Source organism: Bufo bufo, chromosome 9, assembly GCF_905171765.1.
Source record: "Bufo bufo chromosome 9, aBufBuf1.1, whole genome shotgun sequence".
Taxonomy (NCBI): Eukaryota; Metazoa; Chordata; class Amphibia; order Anura; family Bufonidae; genus Bufo; species Bufo bufo.
This window is the reverse complement of record NC_053397.1, coordinates 152,422,760-152,450,581: the sequence shown is the minus strand read 5'-3', so window position 1 is coordinate 152,450,581 and position 27,822 is coordinate 152,422,760. Positions and strand designations below refer to the sequence as shown.

The 27,822-nt window shown below is 45.4% G+C and overlaps 1 protein-coding gene across 1 annotated transcript in view; it reads left to right on the top strand.

The window, feature by feature from the left end:
- The first annotated feature begins 1,398 nt into the window (after positions 1–1,398).
- The window catches only part of LOC120978956 (40-kDa huntingtin-associated protein-like), a 70,153-nt gene continuing 43,729 nt past the window's right edge, over positions 1,399–27,822 (top strand). Inside the window, exons 1-4 of the mRNA XM_040407419.1 lie at positions 1,399–1,534; positions 7,547–7,593; positions 13,822–13,894; positions 14,485–14,644. Of these exons, the coding sequence (XP_040263353.1) occupies positions 1,473–1,534; positions 7,547–7,593; positions 13,822–13,894; positions 14,485–14,644 (342 nt within the window). The 5' untranslated portion in view covers positions 1,399–1,472. The remainder of the gene's footprint in view (positions 1,535–7,546; positions 7,594–13,821; positions 13,895–14,484; positions 14,645–27,822) is intronic.

The window sequence follows — 27,822 nt, the reverse complement described above, 5'->3', positions numbered from 1 at the left end:
AAATAAGCGGTTACCGTTTATTGTCAAATATCACCCCTGGATAAATAAGTTTCGTCATGTGGTTAATAAACACTGGGGGATTATGCGCTCAGCTTATCCAGATGTTGCCGAATTCCACGATATCCCTATGATCTGCTATAAGAGAACCAGGAACATTAGAGACACTATTGTAAAAGCGGACATAGGTGGTACTACTAGCATGCCCCGTCAACTTTTTCTTTCCACACCAAAAAGAGGCACTTTCCCTTGTCTACAGTGTGTTCACTGTTCTGCGGTAATTAAGGGCGAATCCTTTTTTCATCCGCACACTGGTAAGAAATTTCCAGTAAAAGGTTTCTTCACTTGTGATAGCAATTTTGTTGTATATCTGCTAAAATGCCCTTGTGGCTTATTGTACATTGGTGAGACATCTGTCAGAATGAAGGACAGGTTCAGTAATCACAAATCCACCATACGGAAGAAAAATTTGCTATTGCCTGTTCCCCTTCATTTTGACAGGTGTGCTCACAATGTCTCACAATTAAGGTTTCAAATAATTGAGCAGGTACTGCCACCGCGCAGAGGTGGCAACAGGTTGCTATTACTGAAAAAACGTGAAAGTTTTTGGATTCACACCCTGCAGACCATTGAACCGAAAGGTTTAAATCGAGAATATGATTTGAGTGCATTCCTGTAAGATCCAATAGGAAATTCTACTGTAATTACATTTTTAATGTACTATATATATTCTTTATTCATTCAGTCACAGAGAAAATGAAAATAATGAAGCATCTGAAAAAAAGAAAAAAGAGCAGCAAGATTTAATATGTTGATATTTTGAGATAGCCGGTGGGTTATTTAGTTCTCAAATAGATGATTATTATTATCATTACATTGAATATGTTTATTGTAATTTCTAGATTTATTGTATCCCATGTCTACTATTGATTTCTCTTTTCTGTAATACTCTTAAAGATGTAATTGTATCACATACAGCATAGTACCTTGTTGCAACAATGTAGAGAATTGTTGCACCTTATGATTTGTATCTCCGTTCCCATGGTGATGTGACTTCTTCTGTTCCATATTGCATAGATTGGGGGCAAATTGTACAGGAATGGGGCACAGAATTAAAGTTTTGTTTCCACCTTTGAGATTTCTCTGATGTCCCTTCTCAAAAGTTGTCAGATACCTTCTATGATTACAGTAGAGGAATCATTCAGACAGGCTGATCCTCCAAATCTCATTACAGGTCGGCTTGTGTGAATTATGGACATTACCACAGCTACACGATGACAGGTTGTAACCATGGCACTGCAGCAGATTCGCATCTCTTCTGGATAGTGCTTCTCTCAGCGACCACAAGGTGGCAGCACGGACGTATATTGACTGTGGCGTCAGAAAGAAACGCTTCCTAATCACACGTTCGCCAACCATAATATGGCGGCGTACAGTCTGACACTTACCGGAAGTTAGCCAGCTGTCACCGGGTAATGATGGCGGCCGACGGGGACTTTCTGCTGCGTTACCGAGCCGTTTCTAACAAGCTGAAGAAGTGAGACACGTTATATATCTATATCTTACGTAGGCGGACACTGGTGGTCCCGCCACATGTTTATGTCAGTCGTTGGTGGGCTGCGGATGTTATTACTGGTGTGCACTTGGCTCTACTTTAGCTGTGGCGGTTTATTTTTCACTTGCTATGCTGGGATATTTATGTGCTAACATTGATTGCATATCATTGTATGCTATGTGTTATGTTGGGAGAAGTGCTCTTATACTGGGACCAGTGAAGTATGTTCTGCCACCAATAGGCTCCTCTCGTCTGGACGCGTCCTGGTAATGATGGGCTATACGTTTTAGGCTCTGTTCACATCTCTGTCCGGTACGTTTATATCCCGGAGAACGCTCCTGGCGACTACAACGGCCATAGCCGCAGGCACCATTTGCAATCCGTATATCTCTCGTATTTTGTGTACCGCAATGTTAATGAATATCGCTATTCACATAGGTGTATATTCCCCGCAGGTTACTCTAGTTTGTGGATTTGCTTCTGAATACTGGGGGGGCAGCAAGAATACAGGAATGAAGGAATACACATGGAGATCCGGATGAATTGCTGAAGTAAGGCTACTTTCACATCTGCGTTGTGCGGTCCGGTTTTCAGATCCAGCAGGGGACCTCAAAACCGGAGGAAACGCTTCAGTTTTGTCCCCCATTCATTGTCATTGTGGATAAAACCGAACAAACCGGAACGGAGTGCGCCAGAATGCATTGCGTTCCGGTTTGTTGCATTCTGTGACATGGGAAACTGAACAAGACGAATCTGGCACCAAAAACCATGTAAGCCAATGTTTTTTTTTCGGAACTGGTTTCATAATTTTCGATATAATACAACCGGATCCATTCTGAACAGGTGCAGCCGGTTGTATTATTCAATCGGATGCGTTGTTCTGCGGTTTTGAGATCTCATGCCGGCTCTCAAAACCGAACAGAAAAAACACAGATGTGAAAGTAGCCTTAGGCCTCATGCACACGACCGTATTTATTTGCAGTCTGCAAAAAACGGATCCGCAAAAAATACGGATGGTGTCCGTGTGCATTCCATATTTTGCGGAACGGAACAGCTGGCCCTTCATAGAACAGTACTATCCTTGTCCGTAAAGCGGACAATAATAGTACATGTTCTGTTTTTTTGCGGAACGGAAATACGGACATATGGAAACGGAATGCACACAGAGTACCCTCAGTTTTTTTTGCTGACCCATTGAAATGAATGGTTCCGTATACGGTCCGCAAAAAAACGGAACAGACATGGAAAGAAAATACGTTTGTGTGCATGAGGCCTAATACTGATGACAATACGGATGGTCAATCACATCAGAGCCGCAATACAGATGGATTTCAATATGTGAAAGAGCTTATTCACACACAGTATTTTAGGCAACGATTTGGTTGCGGATTCAGTGCCGCAAATCACTAGAATTGCATGCAAAACGTCTCCATTGCTTAACCTGCGACCCTGGCAGTGCTGGAAGTTCAGGATGGGTGCTGCGCTGCGAGTCTGAAAGCGGCCTAAGGCTACATGCACACGACCGTTGTGTGTTTTGCGGTCCGCAAATCGTGGATCCGCAAAACACGGATGGTGTCTGTGTGCGTTCCGCAATTTGCGGCTCAGCACGGACAGCATTTAATATAACGTCCTATTCTTGTCCACAAGGCGTGGACAAGAATAGGACAGGTTATATTTTTTTTGCGGGGCCACGGAATGGAGAAACGGATGCGGACAGCACTCCGTGTTCTGTCCGTATCTTTTGTGGCCCCACTGAAGTGAATGGGTCCGCATCTGAGCCGCCAAAACTGCGGCTCGGATGCGGACCAAAACAACGGCCATGTGCATGAGGCCTAACAAACACGTCAGGAAGAAAACCTGGTTCGAATTCCACACCAGGTTTGTTCCCTGCCCGAAATACTCCATGTGAACCTAGCCTAAGATTCCAAGGAGAGGAGACGGCTCGTCTTTAGGGTGAATTCACATGTGGCAGATTCGTTCCAGCCATTTATGTGATGGAATAGAGTTTCTAGAGATCCATGTGCTTTCACAAAGACTTCTGCCGTCCATCTGCGGTGTGTGAATTCCCCCTCAGGACTAGAAATATAGAAACATAGAATGTGTCGGCAGATAAGAACCATTTGGCCCATCTAGTCTGCCCAATATACTGAGTACTATGGATAGCCCCTGGCCCTATCTTATATGAAGGATGGCCTTATGCCTATCCCATGCATGCTTAAACTCCTCCACTGTATTTGCAGCTGCCACTTCTGCAGGAAGGCTATTCCATGCATCCACTACTCTCTCAGTAAAGTAATACTTCCTGATATTACTTTTAAACCTTTGCCCCTCTAATTTAAAACTATGTCCTCTTGTAGCAGTTTTTCTTCTTTTAAATATTCTCTCCTCTTTTACCTTGTTGATTCCCTTTATGTATTTAAAAGTTTCTATCATATCCCCTCTGTCTCGTCTTTCTTCCAAGCTATACATGTTAAGGTCCTTTAATCTTTCCTGGTAAGTTTTATCCTGCAATCCATGTACCAGTTTAGTAGCTCTTCTCTGAACTCTCTCTAGAGTATCTATATCCTTCTGGAGATATGGTCTCCAGTACTGCGCACAATACTCCAAGTGAGGTCTCACTAGTGCTCTGTAGAGCGGCATGAGCACCTCCCTCTTTCTACTGGTAATGCCTCTCCCTATACACCCAAGCATTCTGCTAGCATTTCGTGCTGCTCTATTACATTGTCTTCCCACCTTTAAAGGGCTTCTGTCACCCCACAAAAGTCATTTTTTTTTTTTTTTGGATAGTTACATTCCTTATAGCGCGATATAGGAGAATATAATCTTGTCATATACTTTCATGCGGCCGTTTCTTTAGAAAACGAAGTTTTATAATATGTAAATCCGGTCTCTACCAGCAAGTAGGGCGTCTACTTGCTGGTAGCCGCAGCAGAAAACCGCCCCCTCGCCGTGTTGATTGACAGGGCCAGCCGGGATCTCCTCCTCCGGCCGGCCCTGTCAGCATTTCAAAAATCGCGCGCCTCTGTTCATTCGGCGCAGGCGCTCTGAGATGAGGAGGCTCGTCTCCTCAGAACTCCCTCAGTGCGCCTGCGCCGATGACATCACCGAAAGAGAAGACGTCATCGGCGCAGGCGCACTGAGGGAGTTCTGAGTAGACGAGCCTCCTCATCTCAGAGCGCCTGCGCCGAATGACCAGAGGCGCGCGATTTTTGAAATATTGACAGGGCCGGCCGGAGGAGGAGATCACGGCTGGCCCTGTCAATCAACACGACGAGGGGGCGGTTTTCTGCTGCGGCTACCAGCAAGTAGACGCCCTACTTGCTGGTAGAGACCGGATTTACATATTATAAAACTTCGTTTTCTAAAGAAACGGCCGCATGAAAGTAAGTAAGAGCATTATATTCTCCTATATCGCGCTATAAGGAATCTAACTATCCAAAAAAAAAAAAAAAGACTTTTGTGGGGTGACAGAAGCCCTTTAAGTCTTCTGAAATAATTACTCCTAAATCCCTTTCCTCAGATACTGAGGTCAGGACTGTGTCAAATATTCTATATTCTGCCCTTGGGTTTTTAAGCCCCAGGTGCATTATCTTGCACTTATCCACATTAAATTTCAGTTTCCAGAGTTTTGACCATTCTTCTAGTTTTCCTAAATCCTTTTCCATTTGGCGTTTCCCTCCAGGAACATCAACCATGTTACATATCTTTGTGTCATCAGCAAAAAGACAAACCTTACCAGCGAGGCCTTTTGCAATATCACTTATGAAGATATTAAACAAAATTGGTCCCAGTACAGATCCCTGTGGAACCCCACTGGTAACATGACCTTGTTTTGAATGTTCTCCATTGACTACAACCCTCTGTTGTCTGTCACTCAGCCACTGCCTAATCCACTCAACAATATGGGAGTCCATGCTCAATGACTGCAGTTTATTGATAAGTCTTCTATGTGGGACAGTGTCAAAAGCCTTACTAAAATCTAGATATGCGATGTCTACTGCACCTCCACCGTCTATTATTTTAGTCACCCAGTCAAAAAAATCTATAAGAACTAGAGGGCTTCTCCAGGCTGTACAGAAAAACCTGGAGTGTTGGGGAGAAACAGTGCTTACCCCCCCATAGGGCTGCTGTCTCCGCCGCGCAGTCTTCCTGTTCATCCGCATGTACTGTGTAGCTGAGGAGCCCGCAGCCAGTCAGAGCGCAGCATCGGCAGCAAAACTGTCTTTCCCCCAAACAGTCAGAACACTCTAGGTTTTTCTGCAAACCCAAAGAACCCCTTTAAAACCCAGGTATTTTCTGGCCTTTTTAGCACTTTTATACAGTTTTAGTGGCATTTTATGTACAAGCGTTTTTTGCAATAACAATGGCAGTTCTGAATGTTAGCTGGAAGTCTATGGGAAGTATGAGACACAGAGTACAAGCATTTTTTGTCTCTCTGACGCCGATCTTAATAAAGCCCTGCACTAGCGGCGGCCTCTACATAACTTCGGCGGCTCCTCCACCACTGCCGGCCCTTCCCCTTCCCCGCTCACACCATGCCCACTTTTATTAGACCCGACGTGAGGGGAGAGAAGTCACAGACAGTGGTGCAAAGGACCTTTGTGCCACAATCTGCACCAGAAATACGCCTAATTTAGGCGTCTTTCTGTTTAATAAATGACCCCCGTGGTTTCTATGGCAGTTTTTCAGTGTGCAAGAAACACCATAGAAAATTTGTGCTTGTACAGTAGGCCCTTAAAGGGGTTGTCCACTCACTTTATACTAATGGGCTGTTCTCAGGATAGGCCGTCAAGAGCTGATCAGTGGGGTCTAACACCCCACGCCCCCGCTGATCAGCAGTCCTGTAGTAGCTCCAGAGCTGGAACTGCACAAATTCGACCATCGTGTAGTGGACTGAGCTGATTACCGCAGAGAGCAGTCCTGCAGTAACCAGCCCCGTCCACGGGCCCCTGACAATCAGATCTTTAGAATAGGCCATCAATATAAAAGGAGTGGACAACCCCTTTAAGTGCTTGTTTCTAGGGCTTGCTTACTTCTTTAGGTTGGGTTCCCATGTTTTTGATGCAGTTTTCTGTGGCTTTAGCATGTGAAGCCAGGCTAAGTTCACGGGCAGCAGACATGCTGTAGAGATGACCCCTACATTCCCATGATTGCCTACTGTAGAAACAGCTCCATTCAGATGCACTGAGCAGGTTCTCTGTTGCAGACATTTGTACAATAGAAGCTCTTTTGGAATATCGTCATTTCGGAGACCTCCATTACCCAGTGCAGACTCTCTGCCCTTCAGAGATGGCCATTGATTTCAGTGGAACCCGGTGCTGGCTTCTTGAGGGCTTCCAGCGGTGAGATTATTGACTTACCAGGAGGCACCTCCATTGGCTCGGGTTTTCCATCAGATAATCCCTTTTGGTTTTCATCCAGATGTCCTGATGTTGAGCAGATGACCCCAGTGATCAGCTTTTATGGGCAGGCCAAGGGATACATGTATGCTGTATGCGTCCCTAGCGTATGGTTGAGGAGGCAGCATTCCCATGGCTGTGATTTGGATACCATCAGGATCCCATGCAGCCTTCTTTGGATACTTCGGCGTGTGATATAAGTGCAGCGGATCTGCTTGCAGGAACATTTGCAGCGTTTACAGTAGCAGCAAAGTGTAAGAGATTGTCACAAAAGCCATTCACACGCTGTGGACAGTTTCTGCAGGGAAATCCACACATATCTGGATTTTCAATCTGCAGCATGTGCGTTGTGGGGCAGATTTCAGTGGGTGAAATCTGCTGCAGATGTGGGTATTGCACAGCAGACCTCATACGTGTGGTTATACCCTTATAGCTATCCTACCGCAGACTGAATGTGATTAGTAAGTGCTGGACCAACTTCTCTTAACGGCCATTGCCAGTATTGTCTGTTTTTGCTTTTCATGTATGTGCGCTATAGCTTTTATTTTTTTATATTAATGTCAATAATTTATGGTTTGTAAATTTTATCTTGTAGACGATTTCTGCGGAAACCCAATGTTGCAGAAGCCAGTGAACAGTTTGGTAAGTCCTTTCTGGGCTTATTGGATTTTATTTTATAGAAGAGGATTCTTTACAGTAAGAGCATAGAACTCTCTGCCTGAGGATGTGGTGATGGTGAGGTCACTAAAAGAGAGGGGCCTGGATGTATTTCTGGAGTATAATAATATTACAGGCTATAGCTACTAGAGAGGGGTCGTTGATCCAGGGAGTTATTCTGATTGCCTGATTGGGGTCGGGAAGGATTTTTTTCCCCCCTAAAGTGGGGAAAATTGGCTTCTACCTCACAGGGGTTTTCTTGCTCGTATCATTGGGGGACACAGGACCGTGGGTATAGCTACTGCTGCTGCCACTAGGAGGCCAAACTAGGCTTAAAAGTGTTAGCTCCTCCTCTGCCAACTATACCCCCTCCAGCCTGGAGAGAGCATATCAGTTTTTAGCTTAGTGTCGTAGGAGGCAGACCTCCCTGGTTGCAGGGCGGCTTCCTTTTGTTATTTTTTCTTTTTTGTTTTATCTTTTTCCCTTTTTAGCTATCCGTGTGGACTCAGCCGGCATCATGATTCTTCAGGGACCACACGGTCTGGGGTCCCCTGCATGCTGGTAGGACGGTTCCTTCCCTCTCTAGCCTTGATAACAGCAGTGGGCAGCTATGTCCGAACCCACTAGTGACCCCCGCATTCCAACAGCCGCATGGGTGAAATGCAAAATTAAGTTCCCTCGCGGCCAGCCGGACTCTGTCTGCTCCGCATGCTGTGCGCCCACGCAGCCGCATAACCGCCCTGACCGGGTGGAACCGGACTGGGCCCGTGCCTTATCTTGGGCAGTGGAGGATCTCTCTAAGATATCAAAATTCACACTCATGGGTCGATTGGTTGATAAATCTCCACCTGTGCAGTCCGTGCCTTCCTCTGGAGAGCGCCTTAGGAGCAGACCTTCGCACAAAGCCAGAGCAGGTCATCATTCCTCCTCTGACGCCTCAGCATCTCCTCTCTCCCATGGGACACGCTCGGACGCATCCTCTCTCCCAGGGGAAGTTCTGTCAGATGGGGATTTTGGTGACTCAGACTCGGATATGGATCCGGAACAATCTTCCAAGGTTGCTTCCATGGTGGACAGCTTAGTTTCTGCTGTCCGTGACACCTTCCAGATGCAGGATGACTCCCCCTCCATGAGTCACCAGGGAGTGTCTTTTCTCTGAGCCAGGCAAACTCCTAAAACCTTCCCCTTACATGACGACTTTTCGGTTGTCATTTCCAAAGCATGGGACCTTCCAGATCGCCGCTTTAGCACGTCAAAGCGACTTGATCTGCTTTATCCCTTTCCGGCGGATTGGGTGGCTAAGTGGTCCTCTCCTCCCAAAGGTGGACCCTCCGGTAGCACGCCTGGCCAAAAACACCGCCATTCTGGTGGCCAATGGCTTAGCCCTTCAGGATCCTGTGGATCGCCGCATGGAGTCTTGGGCGAAGTCCATTTTCACGGCAAGTGGCTCAGCGCTTCGGCCAATTTTTGCCTCCGCTTGGGTGGCTAAGGCGGTCTCAGAGTGGCACTCCAGTTAAACCAGGACTTGGCGGCGGACCTCCCTCTCACCGAGCTCCAGTCATTGGCTCTGCAGATCTCACTGGCGGGGAAGTACCTCTGTGAGGCGTCCTTGGACGCGGGTGCACTTGTTGCCCGCTCATCGGCTCTCGCGGTAACCTTTAGGGGCGAACTCTGGCTTACGGTTTGTGCAACGGACTCCTCTTTAAAGCGTTCCCTTGCCAGCCTTCCGTTTGCCGTCTCCCGGTTGTTCGGGGCCCGGCTTGATGACATTATCTCCGAGGCTACAGGCGGTAAAAGTACCCACCTCCCACAGGGTAAATCCAGGCGCACGTTTCGCGTTATGCAGACAAGTGCCTGGGCCCAGTCCTTTCGTCACTTCTTTGGCACGTGTCCTGTAGCAGCCCCTCCCAGATCCTCCACGCAGGAAGCTATTCTTCAGGCCTCAACCAGCATGGCAAGCCCGGCAAGCAGTACTCCGCATGAAGATGCGCCCCCACCCTCTCGGGTGGGGGTGGTCGCCTACTCCTTTTTCAGGAAGTGTGGCGGGCCCACATCTCAGATGTGTGGGCACTCAAAATCATAACCTCGGGTTACAAGATCGAGTTTGCGTTCCCTTCTCCAACGTTTCTTTCTCTCCCAACCACCCAGGGATCCAGGTCTGGTGGTCGCCTTTTTCCAGGCAATTCAATCCCTCCTCGCACGGGGGTTGAGCTCCCCGGTTCCTCGGATGGAGCAATTCTCAGGGTTTTATTCAAACCTGTTTGTCGTCCCCAAGAAAGAAGGGTCAGTTTGCCTGGTTCTGGACCTCAAGTTGCTGAACCGGTTCCTCCGGTTTCAACACTTCAGAATGGAATCCCTTCGCCCCATGATTGCTTCACTGGACCAAGGCGAATTTCTCTGTTCTATAGACATTCGTCCACATTGCCCCGGCACATCAGCGTTTCCTCCACTTTGCAGTGGGGCTCCACCACTATCAGTTCGTCGCCCTTCCCTTTGGCCTGGCGACGGCACCGCGAGTCTTTACAAAAGTACTCGCTCCTCTCCTGGCATTTCTTCGTATCAGGGGCATCACCCTTATTCTCTATCTGGACGACATTCTGGTCAAAGCGGTGACCTTCGGTCAGAACAAGGACAACCTGCGTATCACTCTGGATACCCTGGCGAGGTTCGGGTGGTTGGTGAACTTCCAGAAGTCTTCCCTGCGTCCTCTGGACAAGCGGCTGGCCCTTCATCGGTCAATCCGCCTTCTCCTCCGGCACAGGTACCCTTCAATTCGGTTTTGCATGAAGGTATTGGGTGCAATGGTCGCTTCTTTCGAGGTGGTTCCGTTTGCACAATTTCACACTCGTTCACTTCAGCGGACAATCTTGACGCCGTGGGACAAGTCACCGGATTCCCTGGACCGTTACATCGTCCTAACCCCAGGGGTGCGTTCGACACGCAGGTGGTGGCTTTCGACCCCAACCTTGGAGTCGGGGAAATATTTTCTCTCGATCTCATGGACGGTCATCACCACCGACGCCAGTCTCCAAGGTTGGGGCGGAGTCTTCCGCCACGGACTGTCCAAGGTGTATAGTCTCAGTCGGAGTCCAAACTGCCCATCAACATACTGGAACTTAGGGCCATTCATCTGTCCCTTCTACATTGGGCTCCTCTTCTGAAGGGCCGGCCGATCCGGGTACAGTCGGACAATGCCACGGCAGTGGCTTATATTAATCATCCAGGAGGAACCCGCAGTCAAGCAGTGATGGCGGAGTCAGCCAAGATCCTGCGGAGGGCGGAGACCCATGTGCCAGCTCTTTCGAGGGTCTAAATTCCGGGAGTGGAGAACTGGATGGCGGATTTCCTCAGTCTGACGATGGTGGACCCGGGGGAGTGGTCTCTGCATCCGGAGGTGTTCCAAGCGATCTGTCTTCGGTGGGGCCAACCAGAGGTGGACCTGATGGCATCCAGACTCAACCACAGGCTCCCCGCCTTCTTCTCTCGAACAAGAGATCCCAGGGCACGCGCAGTAGATGCGCTGGTGGCACAATGGGACGGGTTCCCCCTGGTGTACGTGTTTCCGCCTCTCCCGCCCCGAGTCTTATGCAGAATCAAGTTGGTGGGCATCCAAACAATCCTAGAAGCTCCGGATTGGCCTCGTCGCGCGTGGTACACAGACATCGTTTGTCTCCTAGGAGACACACCGTGGCTCCTTCCGCTATGGCCCGATCTTCTCTCTCAGGGTCCTGTCTTCCACCAGCATTTAGAGTCGCTTCGTTTGACGGCGTGGCTGTTGAAACCGCCATTCTGAAGCAACGAGGTTTCTCGGACGGGTCATCTGCACAGGTGTCGTCCAGGATTTATTACAGGACTTGGAAGTCCTTTTTGCGTTTCTGTGAGGAATGTAGCCTCCCCCCACTACGCTTCTCTCTTCCCGCCATCCTTTCATTTCTGCAATCTGGTCTGGATTTGGGCCTTGCCCTGAGTTTCTTGAAGGGGCAGGTGTAAAAAAATTTCCAGCGTCCTCTGACACTACAGGCTCTGGTTAAGACATTCCTGCAAGGGGTGGCCCACACCGTACCTCCTTATCGTCCCTCCTTGCCTTCTTGGGACTTGAAACTGGGTCTGGGTTTCTTCCAAGCCGCTCCATTTGAGCCTTTAGACACAGTTACTCTCCATATTCTCTCCTGGAAGGTTGCATTCCTGGTGGCTATTACTTCCATCAGGCGCGTTTCGGAATTGGCAGCGCTTTCCTGTAAGGAACCCTTCCTTATTCTGCACCAAGACAAGGCAGTGCTCCGACCTATACCTTCTTTTCAGCCGAATGTAGTCTCTGCCTTCCATGTCAACGAAGACATCGTTCTTCCGTCATTCTGCCCCTCTCCTTCGCATCCTAGGGAGCAGGCTTTCCATCAGTTGGACGTGGTTAGAGCTCTCAGGATTTACTTATCTGTCTCGAGATCTTTCCGCCGTACGGACTCTCTGTTCATTATTCCGGAAGGTCCGCGCAAAGGTTTGGCGGCCTCCAAGGTGACGATTGCCCGGTGGATTTGTTTGGCAATTGCTAAGGCATACAGCTCCCGTGGCAAGGCGCCGCCCCTCGGGATCCCGGCCCACCTGACCAGGGCGGTGGGCGCGCTTCAACCAAGCTTCAGCTTCACAGCTGTGCAAGGCAGCGACGTGGTCATCCTTGCACACGTTCACCAAGTTTTATCAGGTGCATACTTTTGCATCAGCGGATGCTGCGCTGGGCCGCAAGGTCTTGCAGGCAGCGGTGTCCTGAGCTTCCGCGAGGCAATTTCCATGGGGGTGTGTTCTTCCCGCCTCGTGGACTGCTTTGTAACGTCCCACGGTCCTGTGTCCCCCAATGATACGAGCGAGAAAACAAGATTTTTGTGAACTCACCTGTAAAATCTCTTTCTTGCTTAGTTCATTGGGGGACACAGCTCCCACCCATTATTGTTCTATTTTTGCCGCAAGTGATGGCGGTTGGTTTGCCGGTAGAGTCCTCAGTTCTGGTTCCGTCCTACTGACCTTGGTTGGGTTATGGTTCCTTTCATGTATGTTTTTCTCCTACTGCTTGGGCACAAACTGATATGCTCTCTTCAGGCTGGAGGGGGTATAGCCGGCAGAGGAGGAGCTAACACTTTTCAGCCTAGTGTCGCCTCCTAGTGGCAGCAGCAGCTATACCCACGGTCCTGTGTCCCCCAATGAACTAAGCGAGAAAGAGATTTTACAGTTCACAAACATTTCGTTTTTTTTGCCTTCATGTGGATCAATTTGCAGAATAACAGGCTGACCTGGATGGACAGGTGTCTTGTTTTCAGCCTTATAAACTTATGGGGTCATTTATCAAACCGGTGTAAAGTAGAACTGGCTTAGTTTCAAGGAGCTATGAAAAATGAAAGGTGGAATCTGATTGGTTGCTATGGGCAACTAAGCCAGTTCCACTTTACACCAATTTGATAAATCTCCCCCTATGTTACTTTGTATTTGTGCTGAGTTGTGGCTTCGTATTTTGTGTGGCCTGAGCTCTCGTGTCCGTCATCCTGCATGGTGTGGTCCCCTGGGGACGGCTGCCATTAAAAAATGTTTTAGCACATTTAGGATTTAATAAAGTGTAGGTACACTTCAAATATCCAGAGCACTCTCCATAATTAGTGTTTGCCAAAAGAAAAGTGAATCTGTTTTTAGACCAGCACCCAAAATTGTAGTGAAAATCAGGTCTTCTCAAGGAAGTGCTGTGCAGTTCCTAACATTCCTTACATTTCACTGTTTTTATAGCAACATGTAAAATGTGCAATTCTCTAAGTTAAGTTATGGTGGGACACAGCCTTCTATCACCTATCCGCAGAGTGACAGATCACTGGGGGTCCCGCTACTGGCACCCTCTGGGATCACAAGAATGGGGGCATGAGTCGCCCCCTTGTGTGATGTAGCATGATACCACTCCAGTCATTCTCTATGGGACTGCTGGGGATAGCCGTGTACAGCTCCATCAGTTCCATAGAGATAGAATGGACAGGCTGTTGCTCTTTCGAAATGTGGGATTTGGGACCCCTGTGTTCCTGAACGGCAGGGGTCCCAGTGGTCGAAAACCTATAACCTGTCCCATGAGTTGTCTAGTGGATCAACCCATTTAAGGCCCATGTGAATGGATTTATTTGTCATCCTGCTCATAGGTGTGCATTATACTGTTACTGTTTCTTTGCATTTATCTGTCCCTCTTAGGTCAGCTAGCGAAAGAGCTGAAACAGCAGGACTGCCTTCAGTATGCCGGCTTCTGTAACCTGGCCATGGCACGGTAAGTCTAAAGTCTGTTAAATCCTGCCTTTGTTAATGCAAGTTTTTTTGGGATAGTCTTCTTTTCAAGGGCTACTTTGTGTTAATGTGCTTACATTAGCTGCAAGTACAGGAACACTCTTTCCATTTCTCCTATTAGGGCATATGGTTGTAGACTGGCCGTGTTCGGGAGCTCCCCTCTTTTATTCAGAGAGCCATTAGAGTAAGTGGCTCTCGCTCTGGATTGCATGCCCACTGCATTGCATTTGACCTGCAGGAACGTTTTGTGGCCACCTTAGTAAGCACTGATCTCCAGATTTCTAGCAGTCTTTACTTCCAAGCCTCGTCGGAATCTCCCAAAGCCCTTTTAATTCCCAGTTAAAAGTAGAGAACAAGTAAAATCAGAAAACATTATAAAGTATAGGCGTTTCTTCAGCCCATCCTTAGCCTGTATTACAGCTCCTGTTATTTTTGGAAGACTTGCTTTGCTTGCTTGTGTGAATGTCTCTACAAGAAGGGTCCAGGGTTCACTTTCAGTAATCTCATTCCTCCAGCAGAACGGTTGTAAATCCAGTTTACCTGGACACCTTTCACTTGTGCTTTCTTCTGTAGGTGTGAGCAGACGCTATTCAATGCCCCCGGAGAGGCCATGGCGCTGACTGAGGCTGCCCGCCTCTTTTTACAGGAAGAGAAAGAGACTCAGCATTTGAAGTGCCCAGGATTTGAGGAACACTTGCAGGCTGCCATCAACTGCTACAGCTTCGCCATCAAGGTTAGCTGCACTGGGCTTTTACCGGAGCTCACATGGCGCACACATGCTGAGCTTGTTTGAAATTAAAGTTTTTTTTATTTTTTATGTTTTCGTTTTAAATTTGTAAGTTTTCCTTGATTTGATGGTTTGGGAAACAGTACTGTGTGGAGGTATTGCCTACTTATGCATGTAGGATGTCCGCAGAGTTTGTCTTAAAGCTCCAAGACTGGGAGAGCCATTCTTCAAGCCAGGAGCTCCTCTTTCTCACAAGGAACAGAACTACTCTTGTGGATTGTTTTATTTTATTTATTTTTTTGCATGATTATTTTATGGTACATGCTATGATGTTTTTATTACATTTTGTACCAATTCGAGTTGTCTTGATACCATAATTTTGATTGGATTTTGATACCAAAAAAAAGTATTGCAATACTAGATACCATTTAATACCACACAAAAGAAAAATACAAAAAATACCGACACATTAGCCTCATGTTGCCAGGCAGTGGTGGTCTCTTGCCGCACACCCCCATATGACAGTCACTGATATGAGCACAGTGACGTGTAGGTGTGTGGGACGTGACGGAGCTAATCACTGTCCTCAGTGGTAAACTGCTCAGGACAATAATTGGCTGCAGTGGTCATCTGCTGTATTCCTGCCCATCACCTCTTCAAGCTGTAAAGCAGCAGCAATGCAGAGAACAGATAAAATTGAAAAAAAGACACAAGTCCCAGATATGATCCTACTGTGTTGATCCAGAGAAATGCAAAACCCCTATGAAATGGACACCAATGACCCCATATTAGAGGGGAAAATCCTTTCTGACTCCAAATATAGCAATCAGAATAATTTGCTTGATCAATGACCCATCTGAAGAAATCTAGTTCCTATAACTTGTGATATTTATAATTTCAAGAAAGGCATCGAGGCCCCTTTTTAACTTTCACAACCTCCCTTGGCAGAGATCTCCATAGTTTCACTGCTCTTACAGTAAAGAATCCCCCTTCTATGATGATGGTAAAACCTTCTTTCCTCTAGACATAGAGGATACCTCCTTGTCTTTGTTACAGGCCTGGGTCTAGATCTGTAGATAGATCAAGGTATTGTCCATTTATATATTGTATATTTTATTTAGATTGCCCCTAAGCCATCTTTTTTCCAACCTGAATAGCCCCAGGTTAGGCTACTTTCACACTAGCGTTCGGAGCGGATCCGTCTGATGTTTCATCAGACGGATCCGCTCCGATAATGCAGACGTTTGCATCCGTTCAGAACGGATCCGTCTGCATTATTACTTAGAAAATTTTCTAAGTCTGAAAGTAGCCTGAGCGGATCCGTCCAGACTTTACATTGAAAGTCAATGGGTAACTGATCCGCTTGAAGATTGAGCCATATGGCGTCATCTTCAAGCGGATCCGTCCCCATTGACTTCCATTATAAGTCTGGACGGATCCGCTCGCCTCCGCACGGCCAGGCGGACACCCGAACGCTGCAAGCAGCGTTCAGGTGTCCACTCACTGAGCGGAGCGGAGGCTGAGCGCTGGCAGACGGATGCATTCTCAGTGGATCCACCTCCTCTGAGAATGCATTGGGGCCGGACGGCTGCGTTCAGGGCCGCTTGTGAGCCCCTTCAAACGGAGCGCACGAGCGGACACCTGAACGCAGGTGTGAAAGTAGCCTTATTCACGTGCCCAGCATTATACACAATATCCCATGTGTGGTCTGACTTGTCATTTGGCCGTTTGCTATGTACCAATCATGTAAAACAGATCCTGCCATTGCTGAGTATTAGAAATACCTACACACTCACTTAATTCTTGCAGAACTTGTGTCTAGACTCATTTGTCTATTTTAGTGTTTTCTAAAGCTCCACTGGACTTGTTCTTGGGTTAAGCCGATATTTAATGGAGAATTTAGAAGATAACTAATCATATCATCTAGTCATTGGAATGTCCTCTGTAAAGTAGAAAATAAGGCATTAATAGATTGGCCTTTCCCTCATCCTCCACCATTACAGGTCCAACGTGTTCAGTTTTAAACGCATTGTCCAGCTTTTTGGACTTTTTTTTTTACATCCTGCTGTACCTATTGAAAAAATCATACCCATCTGTTCCCGCCACTCTATTCTGGGTCCTGTCAATTTCCAGAGAGACTGGGTCCCCTGCGCTGCTTCAGCCACTGACTAGCAATATTCAAATCCTAGAATATCCCTTTAAAGAGGACCTGTCAACATGAAAATGCAGGGTAATCATCTTATAGAGCAGGAGGAGCCGAAGTTTGAGAAAAGATTCAGCCAAACGTTATATTTATTAATTTAACCCTCTGCTCTTTTGTGTCTCTCGAGAGGAAATTATAAATAACCTGGTAAAAGCCTATGAAAGTTGGAAGTAAGAGGATTAAAGGATCATAGTCAGCAAGGATTGTTTAATTGGGGGGTTGCCATAGAACATGAGAGAGGGGGGAGGAGAGACCTGAAATGTTAAGGACCTGTGGTTAAAGGGAACCTGTCGTCTGGATTTTGTGAATAGAGCTGAGGACATGGGTTGCTAGATAGCCGCTAGAACATCCGCAATACCCAGTCCCCATAGCTCTGTGTGCTTTTATTGTGTAAAAAAACCTATTTGATACATATGCAAATTAACCTGAGATGAGTCCAGCGTGAAGGAGCCCAGCACCGCCCCGCATCCTCCGAATCTCCTCCTTGCTCCTCGACGTCACAAAGCTAGAGCGCTGTAATCTCGCGATGCGCGAGCTAGCGCATGCGCAGTGTCGGCATAGTGTTCCTTCCCTGTGCTGGCATCAGCCTCAGGGAACAAACTGTGCATGCGCTAGCTCGTGCATCACGAGATTACGTCGCTCTAGCCTTGTGACATCGGGGAGCAAGGAGGAGGTTCGGAGGATGCGGGAAGGTGCTGGGCTCCTTCACTCTGGACTCCTCTCTGGTTAATTTGCATATGTATCAAATCGTTTTTTTGAGACCATAAAAGCACACATAGCTATGGGGACTGGGTATTGCGGATATGCTAGCGGCCATCTAGCAGCCCATGTCCTCAGCTCTATTCACAAAATCCAGGTGACAGGTTCCCTTTAAATAGTGAAGTGTCGGAGAAGTGCCCAGGGAGACCATACTGTTCGAAAAAGTTTATGGCTGCTGGTTTACCACTTTGCCAATTCTTCAAGTCTAAAAAGATGATCAACCTTTTCTATTCATTGATTACTTGTTGGAGGGGATTTGGACTTTCAGTATGCGGGAATAAGAATTCTCGCTGCTGCCATTAAGTGCCTGATCAACATCAATTTATATCTTGGAGTTTTGTCTGGAAATATATGTAGCAAGCGGTGGAGGGGAGCGGTATTCCAGAGATGTGTGCAACGTTTTCTATTATAGAGGACCAGAATGGTTTAATCAATGGACATGTCCACCACTAGTAAGAGTAAGTACATACCGTGGCATCGCATCTCCAACAGTTTGGGTCATAATTGGATTTATTTTTCTGGAGTGTCTCAGGACTGAGGTGCCATCTAGTTAGCACTTTGTCAGAATGGTGCGTTTGTCTGAGAGAGGACGTTTTCAAACCATGTCAGTGTCTTAGGAGTCTCTCGGCTTTGTAGGGCATGTCGGAATTGCAGAATAAACCTATCATAGAAGAGGTAAGAGGGTGATGTTGCAATGCATTGAATAAGTCCTCCAATGTAGGTATGATTCTAGTAAAGTGACAGGATCAAGACTCAAAAATACATCTTACGTCTGTAAAAGAGAAGATGGAAATGGAGCACTTGACTGTCAGACATCACTTAGACCCCAGATTCCCCATGTTTCAGATGTTTTCAGATTATTAGGTGAGTTTCAAAGATGTTTTGGGGCTAATGTCAGAGAATGCTAATTGTCGTAAAAGGGAGCCTAGAATGTCTTCTACAGATACCCAAAGCTTGTGTGTTGGTTTCCTAACCCAGTCAGCTATTATAGACAGATGATTGGAATTGTTTTGGGGCTGGGAGGTCAATCCTCCACTCTTCTGAGGGAGCTGCTTGTAGCAGGTAAGTTAATGTAGGCCAGATGACGCATTTTGCAATATTTTTTAGTCCAAGCCATGAAACATATGGTATTGTCCAGGATGATAAAATCTGATGAATATTATTTAATAATGGTGGAAGGCTATTTTTATATAATTGTGTAAGATCCGATGAGATATTAATTCCTAAGAATTTAATTGCAGGTTGGGTCAAATCGAAGGGGATAGAGATGTTTAGAAGCTGTGACTTTCCCGTATTAACCATGAAGTTGGAAATATTACAGAAGTCCTTTATACGTTGCTATATGATAAAAAAGATTCATCGATGTTAGATAAGATTTAGGGAATCGACTTCGTTTTAATACTGTACGGAGCAGGAGCTCAGTACAGTATTAGAATGTATTGGCTTCAATGAGCTGAAGTTATTACTTTGCGAAGTCTCAAGAGCCTTCATGTAATAACTTTGGGAATTAATTTTTACTGTAAAAAACCTTGATACAGAACTCTTGTTAGCTTTCAGGCTCCCACTTATTAAAACAAAGTTTTATGCGAATCGACTTTGCTCATCCCTAATAAGAATATTTACAGGTCATCTGCATATGCTGCCGCTTTATGTTCTGTCCCGCCACATGAAATCCCTTTTAAATGGGGATCAATTCTTATCCTAAGTAGTAGAGTTTCCAGGGTGAGGAGAAATAGGAGCAGTGATAGGGAGGAACCTTGACAAGTGCCATATTCTTATAATGAATGATAAAATATTGTCAACAAGGACTTTTACAGTAGGTCTGCTGTACTTAGTGAAAATTACAATGACTCACAATGAGGGAATATGGAAGGCTTGTAAGGTCTACCTAATAAAAAGGCAGTCGACCTTGTCGATTAATTGAAGGACTCTATAGATCTTGTCTTTCCCTTCTCTCTGGGGTATAAAACCTACTTGATCAGTGTCCTTAATGGATGGTAATATATACGTTATATAGGACCGCGCTGCTTCTCAATTTTCAGGAAAGGTTCCTCCTATGTTCAGGTCATAGGCGTATTGCAGACCCAGGGAAAAGAACATCAATCTCCACACGAGACACTGTCCCTCTGGGTAAGTCGCTCTGAAGTATCAGGAGGTCACATACAGGGAGTGCAGAATTATTAGGCAAGTTGTATTTTTGAGGATTAATTTTATTATTGAACAACAACCATGTTCTCAATGAACCCAAAAAACTCATTAATATCAAAGCTGAATTTTTTGGAAGTAGTTTTTAGTTTGTTTTTAGTTTTAGCTATTTTAGAGGGATATCTGTGTGTGCAGGTGACTATTACTGTGCATAATTATTAGGCAACTTAACAAAAAACAAATATATACCCATTTCAATTATTTATTTTTACCAGTGAAACCAATATAACATCTCAACATTCACAAATATACATTTCTGACATTCAAAAACAAAACAAAAACAAATCAGTGACCAATATAGCCACCTTTCTTTGCAAGGACACTCAAAAGCCTGCCATCCATGGATTCTGTCAGTGTTTTGATCTGTTCACCATCAACATTGCGTGCAGCAGCAAGCACAGCCTCCCAGACACTGTTCAGAGAGGTGTACTGTTTTCCCTCCTTGTAAATCTCACATTTGATGATGGACCACAGGTTCTCAATGGGGTTCAGATCAGGTGAACAAGGAGGCCATGTCATTAGATTTTCTTCTTTTATACCCTTTCTTGCCAGCCACGCTGTGGAGTACTTGGACGCGTGTGATGGAGCATTGTCCTGCATGAAAATCATGTTTTTCTTGAAGGATGCAGACTTCTTCCTGTACCACTGCTTGAAGAAGGTGTCTTCCAGAAACTGGCAGTAGGACTGGGAGTTGAGCTTGACTCCATCCTCAACCCGAAAAGGCCCCACAAGCTCATCTTTGATGATACCAGCCCAAACCAGTACTCCACCTCCACCTTGCTGGCGTCTGAGTCGGACTGGAGCTCTCTGCCCTTTACCAATCCAGCCACGGGCCCATCCATCTGGCCCATCAAGACTCACTCTCATTTCATCAGTCCATAAAACCTTAGAAAAATCAGTCTTGAGATATTTCTTGGCCCAGTCTTGACGTTTCAGCTTGTGTGTCTTGTTCAGTGGTGGTCGTCTTTCAGCCTTTCTTACCTTGGCCATGTCTCTGAGTATTGCACACCTTGTGCTTTTGGGCACTCCAGTGATGTTGCAGCTCTGAAATATGGCCAAACTGGTGGCAAGTGGCATCTTGGCAGCTGCACGCTTGACTTTTCTCAGTTCATGGGCAGTTATTTTGCGCCTTGGTTTTTCCACACGCTTCTTGCGACCCTGTTGACGATTTTGAATGAAACGCTTGATTGTTCGATGATCACGCTTCAGAAGCTTTGCCATTTTAAGAGTGCTGCATCCCTCTGCAAGATATCTCACTATTTTTGACTTTTCTGAGCCTGTCAAGTCCTTCTTTTGACCCATTTTGCCAAAGGAAAGGAAGTTGCCTAATAATTATGCACACCTAATATAGGGTGTTGATGTCATTAGACCACACCCCTTCTCATTACAGAGATGCACATCACCTAATATGCTTAATTGGTAGTAGGCTTTCGAGCCTATACAGCTTGGAGTAAGACAACATGCATAAAGAGGATGATGTGGTCAAAATACTCATTTGCCTAATAATTCTGCACTCCCTGTAGATGGTGAAGCACCATCGACAGAATCGCATATAAAGGGCTTTATTTATACTCCCAAACGTGGTAAGGTTAAAAGCATATCATCCATAAAATCACCCTCGTATTCCTGCCCGACGCGGGTTTCACTCACGCTTCGTCACGGACGAATACTCCAGCTTCTGTAGGGGCTGTCTTTTTATATATTCAAATGCATGTTCCCACCTCCCCACATCCAGCATCCATATGAAACAATTATTTAAAAATATCAATAGTGAACAGACATTTCATATTTATAAATTCACACTCCATGCGCATACTTTGTCTATCAAAGTTCTAAAAACTAAAAAGTTAGTTGTTTTCCCGTTCATAAAACTACAAACTCCCATTTATCACCACTCTGGTCACATGGTTCACTCTGACCAATAGAAAATGACACTTCTTTCATTCATAAGAGAGAGGAGATCTAATTGCTATGTATAAATCAGGGGACAGTACAGAGATCTATCCCATCATCTATTTAGCCCCAGGACTGTGACTGTGACGAGGGGACATCATCTGCGTTTGGAGGAAAGAAGGTTTGTACACAAACATAGAAAAGGATTCTTTACGGTAAGAGCAGTGAGACTATGGAACTCTCTGTCTGAGGAGGTGGTGATGGTGAGTACAATAAAGGAATTCAAGAGGGGCCTGGATGTATTTCTGGAGCGTAATAATATTACAGGCTATAGCTACTAAAGAGGGGTCGTTGATCCAGGGAGTTATCTGATTGGAGTCAGGAAGGATTTTTTTTTCCCCTTAAAGGGACACTGACAGGCCCGATAAACATATTTAGATATTCCTATGCAATCATAGGTCTATTAAAGTGTATTCCAATGATATAAGAGTACCCTCTGTCCGCATTTTAAACCATGTAAAAACAACTTTATATTCATCTGTCAATCACCTTTCTTTATGCCCAAGGGGCGGTTTTTCTCCTACCTTTGTGCCCAGCAGCGCCCCAACTGTCGTTTTATAGTGCCGCCCAGCTCATTATTATTCACTGCGCTGGGCGGCTTTTACAGTCCCCGAGCCGGCGCAGGCGCAGCATTGAATAAGGGACACAGGCGCACTGCGATTCCGGCGAGTGAGGGTGCCGGGTAAGTTATCCAGCACACGTGCAGAAGGTACAAGTGAGGCCGATGTCCATACGTTTCTATTGGGCATCGCCCAGCGCAGTGAATAATAATGAGCTGGGCGGCGCTAGGAAACGACAGTTGGGGCACGGCTGGGCACAAAGGTAGGAGAAAAACCTCCCCTTGAGCATAAAGGAAGGTGATTGACAGATGAATATAAAGTTGTTTTTACATGGTTTAAAATGCAGACAGAGGGTACTCTTATATCATTGGAATACACTTTAATAGACCTATGATTGCATAGGAATAACTAAATATGTTTATCGGGCCTGTCAGTGTCCCTTTAAGGGGGGAAAATTGGCTTCTACCTCACAGTTTATTTTTTTGCCTTCCTCTGGATCAACTTGCAGGATAACAGGCCGAACTGGATGGACAGATGTTTTTTTTCGGCCTTATGTACTATGTTACTATCCCTCCCTCTTGTATTCACTCACAGAGATCTGTTCACATGATATACTCCAGAAAGCAGGGACCGCACCCTCCTCACCTACAAGCTAATCCTCTCAACATTAAATACCACACCCTATCCTTTCTATGCACTGGGTGCTGTTCACATAGTCAGTACAACCAAAACTAAAACTGCACTTTCCCCAGCATCAGATTTTTATTTTTATTTTTTTAAGGGATCGCAGCTTGAAATCAGTAAAGATTTGGAGCAATTCCATCACATCAAACAGGGCTTTAGGTCACACTCCACATTTAGTCCCTGTGGCTGTAATGTGTCTACTTTGTAGATCCTTTCCACCTCACAGCGATTGATTTTCGCGACAGAATCTCCTCCACTCCAATGTGATTTGACTTTTTCAATTCTCAGATAATTTTTATGGACTTTTTTAATATGTAACATATTGGTCCATATATATATATTTGGACAGAGACAACATTTTTCTAATTTTTGTTCGGTACGTTACCACAATGGATTTTGAACAAAACGATGCAGTTGAAGTTCAGACTTTCAGCTTTAATTCAGTGGGTTAAATAAAATAATTGCATAAAAATGTGAGGAACTAAAGCATTTCTAAACTCCATCCCTTCATTTCAGGGGCTCAAAAGTAATTGGACAAATTAAATAAGTGTAAATAAAATGCTCATTTCTAATACTTGGTTGAAAACCCTATTGTTGGCAATGACTGCCCGAAGTCTTGAACTCATGGACATCACCAGACGCTGTGTTTCCTCCTCTTTAATGCTCTGCCCGGCCTTTACTGCAGCAGTTTTCAGTTGCTGTTTGTTTGTGGCCTTTCTGTCTGAAGTTTAGTCTTTAACAAGTGAAATGCTCTATTGGGTTCAGATCAGGTGACTGACTTGGCCATTCAAGTATATTTCACTTCTTTGCTTTAATAAACTCCTGGGTTGCTTTGGCTTTATATTTTGGGTCATTGTCCATCTGTATTATGAAATGCCGACCAATCAGTTTGGCTGCATTTGAGCACACAGTATGTCTCTGACAACCCCAGAATTCATCCGGCTGCTTCTGTCCTGTGTCACCTCATCAATAAACACTAGGGACCCAGTGCCACTGGCAGCCATGCATGCCCAAGCCATCACACTGCCTCCGCCGTGTTCTACAGACGATGTGGTGTGTTTTGGATCATGAGCTGTACCATGCCTTCACCATACTTTTTTCTTTCCATCATTCTGGTAGAGGTTGATCCTGGTTTCATTTGTCCAAAGAATGTTCTTCTAGAAGTGTGCTGGTTTTTTAAGATTTTTTTTAACAAGGTCCAATCTAGCCTTTTTATTCTTGAGGTTTATGAGTGGCTTGCACCGTGCAGTGAACCCTCCGTATTTGCTTTCATGCAGTCTTCTCTTTATGGTAGATTTGGATATTGATACGCCTATATCCTGAAGAGTGTTGTTCACTTGGTTGGCTGTTGTGAAGGGGTTTCTCTTCACCGTGGTAATTATTCTGCGATCATCCACCACTGTTGTCTTCCGTGGGCGTCCAGTTCTTTTTGCATTGTTGAGGTCACCAGTGCTTTCTTTTTTTCTGAGGATGTATTAAACTGTAGATTTTGCCACTCCTAATAGTGTAGCAATTTCTCGGATGGGTTTTTCTGATTTTGCAGATGAAGGATTGCTTGTTTCACCTGCATGGAGAGCTCCTTTGACCATCTTTTATTTCTCAGCAAAATCTTCAAAATGCAAGCACCACACTTCAAAACAACTCCAGGCCTTTTATGTGCTTATTTGAGAATGAAATAATGAAGTAATTTCCCACACCTGCCCATGAAACAGCCTTTGAGTCAATTGTCCAATTACTTTCGGTCCCTTTAATAAAAACGGGGTGCCACAAGTAAAGGAGCTGAAACTCCTAAATGCTTCATCCAATTTTAATGTGGATACCCTCAAATGAAAGCAAACAGTCTGGCTATATAGCTATAACTTGAATTTGTTTTAGTAAACAGGTAAAAAAACAAAATTTGTGTCAGTGTCCAAATATATATGGACCTAACTGTAGTTTGGTAATGTAGGAAGTTCCTTTCCTATGTTTAATCTGTTCAGACATAAATGTAGTTGGTTTGTCTCCTTGTGTATAGTATTTGGCAGAAAGCTAGGCCTTAGCAGAGTGGAGGTTTAATATGAGGGACGTCAATTGAGAAAGGCGATGCGCAGCAAAACACTTTCTGTGTAAACCTTCCAGATGGCTATTTTGTGTTGTAAGTCTGGAAATTACACAGCTACCACCAATGATGGGGGGAGGAGGGGCGCACTGCCCACCAATGGTTTTAATACTGGGGGGGGGGGGGGGGGGGAAGACGTCATCGGCGCAGGCGCACTGAGGGAGTGCTGAGGAGACGAGCCTCCTCATCTCAGAGCGCCTGCGCCGAATGACGCGAGGCGCGCGATTTTTGAATTACTGACAGGGCCGGCCGGAGGAGGAGATCACGGCTGGCCCTGTCAATCAACACGGCGAGGGGGCGGATTTCTGCAGCAGCTACCAGCAAGTAGACGCCCTACTTGCTGGTAGAGCCCTCATTTACATATTATAAAAGTTCGTTTTATAAAGAATCGGCCGCATGAAAGTAAGTAAGAGCATTATATTCTCCTATATCGCACTATGAGGAATCTAACTATCCAAAAAAAAAAAAATGAGTTTTGCGGGGTGACAGAAACCCTTTAAGGGGTTGCTATTTATGGGAAACCATTACCAGTCTCCTCTATAATGTCTTCCATGCAGAAATAGCAAATTTTTACCATTTTAAATTTATCTCTCAGAAGACTGAATCACTACCTTTCTTGAAGCACCAAAACTGTCACGTAGGAATCGGAGCGGGAGATTGTGCAAAACTCAATGCAATAAGAATTGAACAGGGACGTCTGGTGGTTATGGCAGGGAGCAGGGGGTGGCATAGTGGTGGTGGTGGGTTCTGGGATGAATGCACAGGAGGCAATTACAGAACAGTCTTGTACAAAATATATCTGATTGTTGCACAGTATAGTGTACCGTATAGTCCTGGGATCTGTGGGCAGTGCGCTCCATACATAAACCATACAGGAAAATAGACCTCTCAGTGGTCTAGGGTACTTACATAGAAAAACTAATAGCCAAGAGGCTAAGAAAAACCCTGTTTCTGACCCTTACGTTAAAACATAACTTTCATTTGATTGCTCTAATACCTAGACACCTACAGGAAAAAAGAATTTGAAAAACCTGCTGTTTCTCTAGATGACCTTATGTTGGTAGTAGTATTAATAGAGTAGGCATCCTACTTTTATAGACCTTTGAGACTATTAACACTACTATCAATATAAGGTCATCTAGAGGTTTTAAAAAAAATAATTTCCTGTAGGTGTTTAGGTATTAGAGAAATCAAATGAAAGTTATGTTTCAACGTAGGTGTCAGAACCAGGGTTTTGTATAGCCTCTTGGGTATTAGTTTTTCCATTCATAAACCTCCACATTGAGCTCCCAGCAGCAGATAGAAGCCTGCAGCGCACGCTGGGACTTTTGGTGTGACACCACCTGGGCACATGGTCTTTGCTCAGCCGAGGCTCAGTTTCTGCCATGCTTTCCCTTCATCGGCAGTACTTCATCCACAGCCGCGGGTGGCACGCGCTCCCCATTTTCATATTAACAGAAAAGGAAGCTGCTGCTGCTGTGTACAGCGCGCGGGAGAATGGGGGTGTGAGAGGAGCAGCCAATGGCAGCAGCCTCCTCCCTAATAACAAAGCTCTGTACGGAGCTCTGTTATCGGAGCGTTCAGGCAACAGCAGTATTGCTGTACTGCCTGTGCCGTTCACAGCGCTGATGAATGGCAGTGAAATTATTGTGCATATTCATACGCATTAGACATTTTTAGGGAGTAAAACTGCCTGTACAGGCATCTATGATGCTTGTACAAGTGTTATTGCGACCTCTGGAGAAGAATGATCCTGGGTCCTGGTGCAGCAGTTGTGGAGAACCAAAACGTTCTGGCTAATCAGATGCCGGTGACCTCATCAGCACCAAATGTCCTTATGAGAGGCCTGAGTGGACAGCGTATTGCTAGATGTGAGCAATGTGCTTCTGGGCAGTAATACAGGGCAGGAAAAGTTGTGACCTACAACGTCAGCTTGCCAGTAGTCTCTGCCCAGTACGCTGGAATAGTCCTGATGCGGAAGGTGAGGGTTTCAGATGGTCAGGGGGGCTTAGATGACCTTCATAATAGCAGTTTGATAAATGCCAAGGATGAGCCATGTGTGCAATCTCACTAGGCTGCAGGTTTTAAGTCTTCTTAATCTTATATAAGAAGGATCTGAGAGGGAAGATGAATGTTACAGGAAGGGTTCTAGCTGCTGTTAGACTTTTGAGCCCACTGAGGGCCAGGGATTGATGGGCCAAGCTCCAGAACTTGGTAGAAACCCATCTTAGCCACCTAAGTAGCCATGTGGGAAGTCCTAATCAGTGGTTGACAGCCTTCCTTGTATACATAGATAACTGTCACTTGGAACTCAGAAAGAGCAGAGATGTAAATGAAATATATATATATATATATATATATATATATATATATATATATATATATATAAATTTTTTTTTTTTTCTGAAGCTTTTCAAATAAATGATATATCAATCTGCTCAGGTCCTTCTGCTCTATAGCATGTTCCCTGCAGATGGTGTTGATTTTCGTGGTTCTTTCTAATGAAAAAATCTGACACATATTTACAAGAGGGTATGTAGCAGAAATCCAAAGCTGACACTCGGATTTCTTCCATGGATGTGCAGTTTAATATGCCACAGATCCACATTCAGTGGGGCTGACACTGAGCGGTTTATTTTCCAGAGCATGTAAAGGGGGTCACTATAACCCCATTCCCATGCATTGGGGTGGGTTCTAATAGGATTTTGGTGTGAAATCTGCT